At 41.6% G+C, this 14,133-nt stretch overlaps 1 protein-coding gene across 2 annotated transcripts in view; it reads left to right on the plus strand.

Annotated features, from left to right (window-relative positions):
- Positions 1-14,133, plus strand: part of cdh13 (cadherin 13, H-cadherin (heart)) — a 299,980-nt gene that overhangs the window by 72,700 nt on the left and 213,147 nt on the right. For both annotated transcript variants that reach the window (XM_028958803.1, XM_028958804.1), the window contains exon 2: positions 9,238-9,355. In XM_028958803.1, coding sequence (XP_028814636.1) covers positions 9,238-9,355 — 118 coding nt within the window. The remainder of the gene's footprint in view (positions 1-9,237; positions 9,356-14,133) is intronic.

Genomic DNA, 14,133 nt, shown 5'->3' on the forward strand with positions numbered 1-14,133 from the left:
TTTTGCAGCAATAGATAGACCTTGGGCAGTGAAGTGGTGTGGGAAAAGTCAGGCAGAGTTTCGGCATGTCTGCAGCTTGCTCTGTGACAGTTTTTAGTGCCTCTGGTGCAGGGACACCAGGGGCAGCACATGATACAGAGCCAGGCCTAGACAGACATTAACCCATCTGAACAAAATGTGCTCTGAGTGAAGCAAACGCACACACACAGACTTGAATGTGCTTACCTACATGGCATAGACACACCAACATTCCCCAGGAACAGTCAATAAAACAAGTTCGAATGGGATTCTGATGTTCATTTAAAGTATTATTCATGAGCAACTTAGAGTCGGTAGTTACAGGGACCCTGGAGCAACTCAGGGATAAGTGTCTTGCTCAGGGACACAGTGGTAGTAAGTGGGATTTGAACCTGTAACTTTGTGGTCTTCTGGTTCATAGGTGAGTGTCCAACCCACTTGGCTACTACCACCCATAATTAGACAAAAATTTAAACAACCATTATCATTATCCATAACCATAACCATTATCAACCATTAAACAACACAAATATAATTTCTTTAATTTTTATTAAACTAAATTCAATTACAACATCATTCAGAGAACACACAAAGTGGACCATAACAGTAACAGTGGCTACCATAATAGTAAATATAGTTTAATGAGGCTCATTAAAATTCTAATATAATTTTTAAAATACCAAGCAAATTAACTTAGGCTGGTAAAAAACAGAATTCAAATGTTCTATTAATGGGGTAAGATGACACATGCTGACCCTTAATGGAGCTTAATGGCCTCTTAGAAGTTGGTTGGACCCAGTCAGATAACAGACATTCATGTGCATGTTTCTCAAACAGCTCCACTTGTGCAGAGACTGCAGATGAACTCAGGAGAAAGGTTGATATTATCACTGACCTGGTCTAAGTTCCAGGTTCCAAGGAGAGAGTAGCCAACACAGAAGAACAAGAAATTTTAAAGGCTCTGCCTACATGCTGTTTGAAATTATACAGCTGTTTTTATACAATTAAATATAATCTTTTTGAAAAAAAGGGGGGGGGGGTCCAGTTTGAATTATTGAATGGTCTGTTTGACCCCAATAAAAAAAGCAGGATGTAAATACAATATAAATGTATTACACCCTGCAATCTCTCCATACCGCACACTGTGCTGCTGTGTTATGGTCACCATATCATGTCATATCACTACTACTGCCACTATTATCATAGCATATCATATACCATATACATTTTATACTAAATACATCCACACACTGATATACTCATTATGCTGCCGCCTAGTTTGTCTGACCTGCACTATTTTATTGGTCAGCGCACAATGTCCACAACGTTCTTTGTCATGTTTTTGTGTCGTGTGTTATTCCATTTGTCTTTTTGCACACTGTGAATCTCCACAGCTTTGCAGTCTTGTCTCTCTGTGTACTTGTATATAGTGAGATGACAATATAGTGGACTTGTAAGAAACATGCCAAAAATACTTACTTGTACTAATGGCCAATGCTTCAAGTAAGATTTTCTATTAGACATTTAATATATGCAGTTGATAGAGTATACCAGAGTATACTGTATACTTAAATGATATGGACTTTAACCAGTGAGTAGCTATTTGCTAGACAGTGGAGGGTTCTGGAAAATGGTCCCTTGACCAGGCATGTAGTTTTCATGTTCAGTGTGAGGATGCTACAATACAAAGCCATTGTTTTAAAACATTTGATAGGAATACAGCTCTGGTTTTAAGACCCATTCATGAAACTCTGTACAGTTCATACCGATCAAATACATATACTACAGTATGAACCTCCATTGCAGACTCCCTCTCTCCTAGTCACACACAAATACACACAGAGGTCCTGCGTTGTGTCTCTGTCAGCTTCTCTCTGAACTTTTCTTGCCTTATTGATTTTTGCCAGTGCTGACATTTACACCAGGTTCTCTGCAGAAGCTGTGAACCCCCCTGCCCAACACACACACACACACACACACACACACACACACACACACACACACACACACACACACACCCATCAATACAGCCGGTGCCTTAATCACATCTCTGCCCCTGTAACCCCCAGGTACTCCAGGCCTCTATTAAAAAATACCAGTCTCTTCCCATAGCCTTGAATAACAAAACAGCATATTGCCACCTGATTGCCACCTTTTCTAACATGATATTCTCTAGGAGCAGACTGACGTCTTCTACAGAGTTAGAGATAGAGATGTGGTACGCCTGTGTTACCTTGAATAAAGAGACATGAGATGGGTATTTTTTTTTCCAAATACATACATCTCAAGGAAACCTTGGAATGCTCTACTAGCCATGATGTGTGTGTGTGTGTGTGTGTGTGTGTGTGTGTGTGTGTGTGTGTGTTGTTAATAATATGCTGAGCTAATCTTCACCCAATCATCACTTTCATGGCTGAGTAATGGATGCTTGGAAGTACTCGGCTTCTTAGCTACTGTAGTAGCCTGGGAAGGAACACGTCCTCAGATGTAAGAGATATGCATCTTTACAGATTACATTTTAAATAGTTCAATATTTGATGCAGTCTAGACCAGACTAGGACTGAAAAATAAGCGTTTCATCAATAAAAAGTTATTTATTTAACTTCTGCTGGAGAAAACAGGAACCTGTACAGCTCACACCTATCCAAAGAAATTTCTTTGCCTGAAACTAGATAAATTATTTTTTTAGTTTTCAATAAAATATGCAGAAGATGAAGCAGTAGTTCTCGAGGTCAGGTGACCAAAGAGCTTGAGAAAAGTTCCTTTAGCTTTTGAGGCATTTGGATGTGCGAAAGCGATGCCAAACACTTCTGCTGGGATAAGTGTCTTCTAAGACAAATGGAACTTAATACTCCTCAGCACCCATCAGCAGTTTGCGCAGGCTGCATGCTAATCCAGCCGCACCGAGTGAGGTTCGCCTTTTCGGATCAGTAATGCGCCTGACTGTAAGAAAAGGGGCCAGCGCTGGGTTTATGACTTCGCTCGGAGGACGCGTCTGAACTCCATTTCCCCCTCGGGCGATGCAAAACAAAACCACTTTTCCCTTATGAAATGCTACTTAAGACCGTAACATGACACCATCACCCGGCCCAGCCTCATAAAAATGCACTGGGAATAAATTACTTCCAAAAAAAAAAAATTCTTGCTGTGTGTGTGCCGTCTATGGGGCACTGGTGCACAAACGCACAGGAAGAAATCCATTTGATTTATTCCCTCCCACCCAAAAAAGTAAATTTGTCAGTAACGAGCACTGGCCCACGCTATCCAGCCAGCAATTTCCAGTCCTACACTTCACCATCCGCCTTTACTGAAGTCGATAATCTTGTAAACAATCCTGTTAAGTGCCTCTGAATCAAACAAAGTAGTGCGCGCTATCTGACTGTGCCGACCGGCTCTCTCCTTTAGACAACCGGCTCGTGTGTGAATCACACAGACAAAATATTATAGGCCATAAAAAAACGAGTTGCTGTCTGGAAGCTTGTTAAATGAGAGAGTGATGACGGAGAGCCTATTCGGGCCACCGTGCATGATCTGGGCCAGACAGTCCAGCTGCTGGTCTGCAGAACTGTCAGGTAAAATATTTCCAGGGGAGGTGAACCGAGTTTGGTAGCATGTCGGCAATATTGCATTAAGCCCGTGATCAGCGTCTGATTTAATGCCCTCTGTTTGCAACATTTTTACAACATGAGAACACATTCTCGTGCACATTTATTAAAGACATATGTGTAACTAGAAAAAAAGGGTTTAAAATATGAGAATCTGATGACAATGACCAAATGCACCTCATTTGCATTCAAACAACACAACATTATAAATATATCTGGACTCAGATGGGTGAACTGCCAAATGTGGCGTGAGCGAACACGTACCATGTTCCACGACCATAAGCGTAGTACAGACAATGTAATTTTAAGACAGATTTTCTGGTCGCCAATGGTCATCAACCACAATCTGAGATCAGTGGCAAATCAACTTGTAGCGCTTAGTCTTTGTCGGTCCTCCATTTCTGAAAAAGGGTCATTTGCTGTCGATTGTTTTCAGCCAATAGTTGATTTAGTAAGCGTGGTGTCTGCAGGGGTCTTGTGTGAATCTGCTCTGTTTGACGTCTGCTAAGCTTCTCAAATCCATAATACTCTGACTTCCACTCTGCACTGGACCCCCACCCCCCACCCCCCAAACGGCGAAGTGTTCAGCAGACGTCAGTGCAGTGTGGCGCTAAGGATCTGGAAACCGCAGGGCCTTCTCCCACCTGCCTCACTGTCTGTGGCGCTCGCTATTTAAATGCTAATTCTGCGTGGTGACAAGGAACTGGAGCAGAAATAAAGGCACCCGGATAAATTCATCAGCGGACGATGCAGATGATGATACAAGGGCTCTGTCTCCACACCCACCTCTCCAGAACGTTGTTTAAATGTTGCCATCATCTCGCCGCAAGGAGGCAGGTCGTGAAACAGGCACCAGGAAGAGCTTCATTGCTTCAAATGCCCTTCTCCATAACACCGCTTGAAAGCGTTATTTATTTTTTTATTTATTATTTTTATTACTATTTTTTTTTTTTTTCAATGCACTGGGAGGGAATGATTTTCTATTATGTAGCAGCGTTTTTTTTCTCTCGCTCTTATGTGTTCTCAGTGCTGTTGAGATAGGCCTATAAACATTGCCCATCAAGATCCCAGACAGGCTCCTAAAAGCGATCGGGTTTGTGGCTAACGAGGCTTGGATGTGTGTGTTTTCCGAAGTCCGCAGGCAGAATGGCATTAACCCTTTGGCTCCTGAATCAAAGCCAGGCCCTCTGGAGGACAGTGGGTGTCTAGCTGAGAACGTGGCCTTCAGTTATCTTGCTATCTTGCGGCCGGCCCTTCAGAAGATGATGGTAACTCTTATACAAAACAACGGCAGGGTGCAACAGCAGGAAATAAATTAATTAGATGCACAGCAGGAATTTCTTATTCGTGGTGAGGAGACCAGAGAGCTTGTGTACAGTTGGGCAGATAATGGCGTTAGCTGTTATTTCATAAACCAATTTCTACATCACACACCACTACTCCAGCCAGAACGTTTTCATGCCAGACTCTTATTCAGCCTCAGGTGTTTCCTAAAGGCCTGATAATGAAGACGGTAGGCTGTGTGATGAAGAAACAACAGTCACATTTCTATTGAAATTAAAATTGTGATGAGAAAATGCACCCATTGGAAATGCAGCCATTGTGAAAAAATATTTATAATGCCAAAAAGTTTTTGTGCTTGCCTGAGGTGATGCTTCAGGCAATATGTTAAAGGAATATTTCACAAGCACTTGAATTCTCTAAACGTTAGGAAGTAGGAACGATTATTCACAAAGTTGCATCATTTGGCAACTGCGTTTTTTCTATCAAGTTATATTATCTATCAAGTTGCACACCTTCAGAATACTTTCATGTAATCAAGTGTGCCCATAAAGCACCTTTTCCAACCACACCGAGAAAGTACCTATAAAACCAAAATAGTGAATCCAAGGGAACCCCTCTTATTCATCTTGATGGTCATCTTTGTTTTGCTTAATTTATTTCCACTAGATGTTTCCTGTATTTTTACCGTACTTACAGTTATTTTTGTGTGACCGTAACTGGTCACCAGAATTACCATACCTTTATAATCCATTAGCCATAAAATGCGAGTATTTTAGAACTTTCTTATGTGTACATATTTACATAGGTCAGATTTCTAGGAATTAATTTGCATTATGCGCGACAACACATGAAGTCCTCAATGTTTGATTTGTTTCATACCAGTGATATTGCTCTTTTCACTCATCCTTTCAGTACGTCTAAACTTATTTGCATATTTTATCATGAAAGCTGGATGGCAGTCACATTATCATCACCGAAAAACAGGCTAAAACATCCCTCCGACTCAGCACACTACCTTCCGCCCCGGACCCCTTTTTTGCCATTCTGTCGGACAGAGCTGTCAGCGGTTCCCATATGCCAGGCCTAATGGAGAGCGAGAAGAAACAGCTGCCTGCAAGACCCCGGTTATGCTCACGCGCCCCCACCACAGCTGGCCGCGTGCTCGAGCGGATAACCCTTCAAACGCCTCGCTTTTGCCGACTGCTCGCCCGCCTGCCAGCCTGCCTGCCGGTCAGAGGCTGCTCCCAATAAATCCAAACACTTTGACAGTTCGGGAGGGATTTCTTAATTGCATCGAACTTTTGGTTCAATAATTGCTAAAAGGGTCCGAGGCGAGTCCCTGCTGGCTGGGGGAGGCAGCGTAGTCTTTCAGAAGACGGTGCTATTGATTCGCCTGACGCGCTCACCTTGTTATCGGTTGTAATTATGTTTGATGATCAGCTTTGATAGTGTTGCTCGAGGTTTGTCTGATGCGGCTGACGCTTTGATGAAAAATGCACAGTAAGCTTCCTTTTCTATCTGTGCATCTCACATTGTGTTTTTTTTTTTTTTTTCTCCTCCCTTGAGGATAAAATTATTGAGGTTTTAATCTCTCATTTTTTCAATGACCAGAATAACTAAAATGTTAGCGAAAGGGCAATCATCCAATCAGAAATGATAGCACAGTGTTTTCTCAGGCCCTTTTCTCCCCTCCCCTCTACGTGGCCTTAAGCAGGGTTTTAAAGCCCTGCTGATTACGCCTGTTTCTTAATGCACAGAATGCACGTTCTTATGTCGCGCAGAACCAAAAGCGGGCCTAATTGAACTAAAGAGCTCTACTACCTGAACCCCAGCTCTGGTCTTCTGGTAAAATCCATAAATAACAGGCATTTGCTCATTATAAATGAAAATGGAAAAGATTTCTGGTCTAATTGCGGTGACCCGTTTGAGGGTCAGTTAAGATGGCACATCATTTATTTTTCAGCACATGATTTCAATTTCAGATTGAAATGAAGCACACAGACAGTCTTTAAAACCAGCTTTAAAAAGCTGAATAATATTAAAATGATTATTGTTTCATTATTATTAATAGTAGTATTAGAGACAAATGTTGAAATAATTTTCTGTCCAATTTCTAAATGTCTCTGAGACATGCTTTTCTTCTATTTACTGGTATCATTGATATATCAATCGGGCTAATAAGGAAACTAATAGCAAACTAATATTTGCAGCTTTTTGTCATTGTGATATACAGCAAGCACAGCACATGTTGCACAAAACAAACTTTAACCCATCACTCATTAAAGGTGCCCGGGGACGGTACCTTGCCCAAGGGGACTTCTTGCATGAATCTGTTTAGTCTTGGGTAAGATATTCCAGCATTGTAAAAAAAGGAAAAAGATAAGGGATAAACAACAATAACAATAAATAACAGTTTTCAGAATGACAAAATTACTGTTTTTCACGAAGTTTGTTGCTTCTGTTTTTATTATGCCAATTTGCATATGTTATGAAGCGTGATCAGATGAATAACAAAGTCCCTCTACAGGACTGGATATCATTCTGTCATGCTGGTTGAGTTAGAATAGCAGACTGGCTGCTTTAAAAGGAGGGTGATGCTTGAAATCATTCTTCTTCCTCCGTTAACCATGGTTACTGCAAGGAAACCCATGTAGTCCTCATTGTGTTTGATAAAAAGTTCTTCACAGGCAAGAATATTGCTGCTACTAGGATTTCACCTAAATCAACCATTTATTGGATCATCAAAAACTTGAAGGAGAGAGGTTCAAGTGTTGTGAAGGCCATCTCCTAGTGCCAGGACCAACTCCTAGAGATGATTAAGCTGTGGGATCTGTGCAGAGCTTGCTCAGAAATGACAGCAGGCAGGTCTGAGTGCATATGCACCCACAGTGAGGTGAAGACTTTTGGAGGATGGCCTGGTGTCCAGAAGGGCAGCAAAGAAGCCACGTCTCTCCAAAAAAAACATCAAGGACAGACTGATATTCTGCAAAAGGCACAATGATTATAAGGTTTAATCCAATTGAGAATTTGTGGTCAATCATTTAGAGGCAGGTGGACAAACAAAAACTCACAAACTCCAGGCGCTGATTATGAAGGAATGGGTTGCCATCAGTCAAGATTTGGCCCAGAAGTTGATTGACAGCATGCCAGGCGAATTTGAAACTTAAAAATGCTTGCAAACAGCAAAATTCTTGCAAGAAGCAGCAAACAGTATTTGTGTAATTCTCAAAACAATTGGTCACGACTGTATATCTGATAGATATAAGGATCCTCTGGGACAACAGAGGATCCTTAAAGACAATCAATTGTCTTACTGTCGTAAGAAAGTCATTTAAATGGACTAACATAGTCAATTAAAGTGCTGCACTGTACTAGTGAATATCCACCACAAAAAAAAAAAAACAAGCAATTTCCATATTTATTTCCAATAGTTCTGTGTAAATACATGTCTTCTCTTCTTTTTATTCATTTTAAACTTTCCCTACTTTAGTATTTTTGCCTGACTTTTGCTAATTAAGTGATTTAATGAACCAGCTATATAAAATGGACAATTATGTTTTCACTACGGAGCAACAGAAGTATATTTTGTCCCTTTTTCCTAACAGATACATCCAAAAAATTAATTTGCTGCATTTTTTTTGCTCAATTTCCTGGTAAGAAATGTACTTCACAACAGAATGAGAATTTTCTCCATTAACTTTGTGCCTAAAGGCACTAAGGCAGATCAGAAGTGTATTATATATCCTAAATTCCTATATTCCTATAAGTCAAAGGCGATAATTGGTGTGCATCAGAGTGCTTTTGACAAGTTCCGTCTGTTTCTCCTGATCTAAATTGAGTTGTAGCTGCATTTGAACATCATTTTAAGGAAGATCATTGGAAATGATGACAGGCTGTGGGTATCTAAAGTTCAGTGTTGATTTGACAGCAATGGGCAGTTTCCATTGGTTTACCCAATCTGGACTATCACAATTTTTCTTTGTTTATCTGAAGATTAAAAAAAGTGTAATTGTTGTGATTTAATGTGAATTTTCAAGACCCTCTGCAGCCTGTGAGCCTTTTTTCACAAGTGTTAACATATTCAATGGGAACAGTGTTGTTTAACTTCCCTCCATATCATCCAAAATCCTTATACAGTAGTTTTTCCTCTTTTAGACATACTTTATATTTCTCCAAAAAATAACAGGCCCATTTGAGTCCCAATTTACTGTTTGAGTCTGGACTTTAGTCTGGCTTCTCTTGCTCTTGAGCAGCATCATTTAGCATGCTGAGAGGTGCAATTGTCGCAGTCCCGGGGAGCAGACGTTTGACCAGCCCTTCACTCTTGCAGGCAACCTCTGCTAGACCTGAGGAGGCCGGCGAGGAGGGATGCACACCTGGGTTCCAGCTGAAGAAGTACCTCTTGGAGTACGACGGGGGCTTCCGGAAAGATCAGACTCTTCTGACAGGTGAGAGGGCCCCTGGTTTCGCTCGCAGGCGATAATGAGACCAATTTGAGCAGCGCATTCTTACCATTCTGCGCACACTCACACAGTCCCAAGCAGCTCAGGAGGCTACAGACAGGTCTGCACCCAACCTCTCCCCGGGGAGACTGTGTGACCTGACTGTGTTTTTTTCATTTCAATCTTTTAAATGAAAGAAGGAAAAAAAATGAGCTATAAAACATACCTGACAAAACATAAACAACAGAGCGTTCCCGTGCTCATGAATTATTCTCCTTGATTCTGTGGCATCTGAAAAAAGAGCCTGCTAACTGATGCTCGTCCACACGCCACCATGGGCAGTTGGGTTATTAATTGAGAGCTTTCTTCTTTTGCTCCGAGTCAAACCAGCAAGTCGGGAGTTTGGAGCAGAAAAACAAAGCAAAAAAATTTTTTAAAAATGCATAGCAACTCTGTCATTGTGCATCTTGCTGGTGTGAAATGTAATCTGCACGGATATGCTGAGCTCTTGAAAGATTATTCACCACACCCTTTGATAAATAGAGGGGATAAAGTAAAGCTTTTGTTTCCAGAAGAAAGCTGAATTTAGTTTTCCATCTATAGAGCAGGTGAACTTCTTTAAAAAAGCAGGTCTGGTCTTTTATCTTCCCATTCATGATGAGAAAAGCAGTTAGATATTGATTTCTTCAAAAAGGACTGTATTTTGACTATTTTTGAACTGGCACTAAGTGCAACAAGTATGGTGCCTGGACACAAAGGGATCTATTATAATAGAAACACAATAGAAAAGACACAAGGGTCGAAACACAGGAACCAAGGATTAACTAAAACTTGCGGGCGTGTGTCACGTGGCCAGGAACAAAAGCAACAAAGTCCGCATTTATTCAGCCACCTCGTCCACCGGCTGCTCGCCCCTGCTCAGGTCCCAATCGCCCCTGCTCAGTAAGCTTCATTTGGGGGCGATTAGGACCTGTTGATCAGCTGCGTGCACCCAGCACCACACACGGTGACATGGTGGCCTTTACAGAATGTGCTTTATAGGCATTGGGGATATATATAAAAATTGGACCTCTGAAAGTGTGTCATGGCTGACTGTCTTCCAGGTGAAAGGGACTGCAACTCCAAAATTCATCAGCATGATATTACGGGGTCAATGGAAGGGGTCAATGTGTATGTTTTGTTGTTTCCCCTCCAGAGTTCGTTCATATACACACACACCCCCCTTCCCCCCAACTACACACACACACTCACACACACACACACACACACACACAGAGTTTCACTGCAACTATATGAGCTCCATAAGTGTCACAACTCATTGATCTCCTCCTCCCCGGGGATCTGCAGAAATGTCTACTGGCTCGCATCCTACCCCAGTGGGACCGACTGTAATTGCTGCTGGCAGCCATGCTGCTCCGTGGGGACCTGGGCTGTGCCTGTCCAAATGCTGCTCTGGTCTCTCTCTCTCTCTCTCTCTCTCTCTCTCTCTCTCTCTCTCTCGCTTCCTCTTTTCTTAAAGTGAGAGTTGTTATGGCATGGCCAGCGATGGCTGGAGAAATGGGACGCTCTCGCGAGACAGGAACTGGACCTTACAGTGAAGCTTATATTTTTTTTTTTTCAACAAAAGGGGAAGAAAATTAATGATCAGAAAAAAAGATATAAACATTGGCATTACCTGTATTGTCTCTTTTCTGTTCTAGTACTACAGAACACGTAATTCTTTGCCGCACACTGTGGTGCTGCCATCGAGATCACAGTTCTCATGCTGTGCAGTGATTTTAGTGGCAAAGCCCGTCTGCTTCTAGACAGGATGTTGCTTTGTATAAAACAGAACGCCTGGCAGCAGCAGCTGTATTTCGAGCTGAACTGTGCAGCATGCCTAAAGTCACACATGCAGTGGTGGATCTACGTTCACACCACAAGAAGCGAGAGTGCCAAAATGACTGCAAGAAATTAATTTTGTTTGTGAGCCGGCGGCATCAACCAATCAGAATTGAGAAATGCTCTGTGTTCAGAATGTCTCCATTGAACATGTCCTCATTTTCCCTAGAATACAGTGCACAGTAATTACTAATTTCTAAAAACGTAAAATGAATACATTTTCAATGTTTGCAAAAAATAAGAAGTGAAACGTGTATAAAGGGAAAGAAAGAATGCTTATGAAGGACACTACTACTACAAATTACTATTGCCAATGGAAATCTATATATTTTATTACTCGTAACAAGAAATAATAAATCCTGCCTGGAGTTTTCTGCTCTGATATTTGTTTCTAACATTATGGTGTATGACCGGGGGAGGCAGTGGTCCGTTTTGTCATCTGAGGGTGCAGTGATCCGAATGCCTTGAGACACAGCTTGGTTCTGCGCTGCGGGAGCAGCACACCAACACAACGCTTTTCCATTAGCTGCACTCACATAATCACATACAAAATGTAACAGAATGTAACAGAATGTAATATACCAAAGGGGGCTGAATAATTACGCACACCCCATTTTTCAGTTATTTATTTGTAAAAAAATCATACAATGGAATCATATATGGTTTTTGTGCATCACTTTGTATTGGTCTTTCAAGTGGAATTCGATTAAAATAGATTCATGTTTGTGGCTGTAATGTGACAAAATGTGGAAAAGTTCATGGGGGCCGAATACTTTTGCAACGCACCGTAGTTTCATCTAAGGGACCTGTGGTAAACCGGTCATTAAGACCATGTTGCAGTTGAATTCTGATTGGCTGGCAACAGTTCTGTTACTGAAGCAGACGCAGGTGCAAACATATATTGTGTTAATGAACAGAATAGCGGGAGCTTTAATTAAAAACACAACAGATGCAAGGTGGTGTAAATAGGTGGGTTGAGAAATGTGATGAAGGTGAGGGTAACAAGAATTGTGGGAGCTGCAAGACGTTTAAATGCAAAACCGAACAGGAAGTTTCTAGGTAAATGGAAGCCTGCGAACACTGGAACAAAATTTGACCTCCCCAAGTTACTTTACATGACTTTTTTTTTTTTTATCCAGAAGTAATATGCAGGGGTGGGGTATTTGGGTGACTCCTGACTTTAATCACATGGATTCTGCAGTTTGCCTTTTCTAATCTCAAATGTAATACCTTTGATTTGATTAAAGTGATAAATATTAATCGACTCCAGGGTTTAACTGTGCATGGGGTTTTATTTATTTTTTAACGTGCATTCAACACACTTTGTGCCATAAGATTGGCTTCATTTCATTTGTCAAATTTTTCAAAGTCTTATATATACGATGCTTGATTTGCAATTCATAATTGAGAAAAATTGTGACGATGCGAGGACAAGGGCGATAGTACATGCCAGCAAAAACCGTCTCATTAAAACTGTCCCAAATTTAGAGCTTGCTGTTTGGCTTGCTTCAAAATGCTGACATTAGTCTATTGAAGACTCTTGACAAGGTTTTAAAAAAAATGAATGCTGTTTGGTTGGTCCCCTGCTTGCAAAGATACGGACAGAAATAATTTAAGTCCCCCATACATCCAGGGTTAGCCAGGCAGACTCATTACAGTAATTGCTGCTGGAGCCGACCTAATTTGTGGACTCAGCTTTGTTTCCAGTTTAACTTAAAGGAGTGAAAACCTTCTGGTCAAGGTTCGTTTCATGTTACAAATGACAATAAATATTCCGTGATCTGCCAGAAGCCCTGCCTAAATGTTGTATAGGTCCCCCTTGTGCTCCGCTGAAGTCTCATGTGGTATTTGACAAGTGGATCCTTTATATCCGTGTATGTACTGTGAAGTGCGGCCTCCAGGAATGAGACGTGTTTTCCCAGCGCATCCCAAAGATGGAGTCATTATGTCCCTGAAAATCCTCCTTGTGATGTGTGACATAGCCCATTATCCTGGAAGAGGCCAGTGCCATCACTGAATGAAGGGGTCTGTGTTGTCTGCAACATATTTAAACCAAGCACTACATTTCAGGGTAACATCTATACAAATCTAGAAGAACATTGCACAGAGCCTTAAACGGCCTGCACACGCTGCACGAATACATTTATATTACAGCAAGCATTGAGGTTGTCAGTTTTTTTTTATACAGTTGCTCCAAGCCTTCTCTCCCCATGTGCACCAGTGAATCTTTAATACCAGTTGAATTGCCAGTTTTCAGGCTGCCTTTATTTTGGGAGACTCTTGGTACTTAACACTGCGCAGCGTAAGACCTGCCACGTTGGTGATGCTCTGACGTAGTCAACCAGTACAGACTGCTGCAGACATCCCCTGGTGCCAGATACTCAGTGTTATTCACATGATCTGTCATTATGTGAGATAATGTGAGATAATGGCCACTAAGCATGGGGGTGGATTGCTAGCGCGAGGGAAGGCGTCGTTAGCATTAAATCTATCTTCAAGAAGAGAAACTGACCTAGCTAGCCTTTTATTTTTTTTTCTGTCACCAAGAGCCCAATATTTTATGAAGTTTTATAAAGGGTTTAAAATGAGAGTAGCCTGATGCTTCTCTTTACCCCACATCAGGGTAGTGGTGGTCTAGCGGTTAAGGAAGTGGCCCCGTAATCAGAATCCCGATCTGCCAAGGTGCCACTGAGGTGCCACTGAGCAAAGCAGCGTCCCCACACACTGCTCCCCGGGCGCCTGTCATGGCTGCCCACTGCTCACTAAGGGTGATGGGTTAAATGCAGAGGACACATTTCATTGTGTGCACCGTGTGCTACTTACTCTACTTCTTACTCTACTGTGTATCACAATGACAATCACATCTTTTAATCTGTTACAAATCCTGGAGTCCTGGAGATCAT

This window comes from Denticeps clupeoides, chromosome 17 (genome assembly GCF_900700375.1).
Source record: "Denticeps clupeoides chromosome 17, fDenClu1.1, whole genome shotgun sequence".
Classification (NCBI taxonomy): Eukaryota; Metazoa; Chordata; class Actinopteri; order Clupeiformes; family Denticipitidae; genus Denticeps; species Denticeps clupeoides.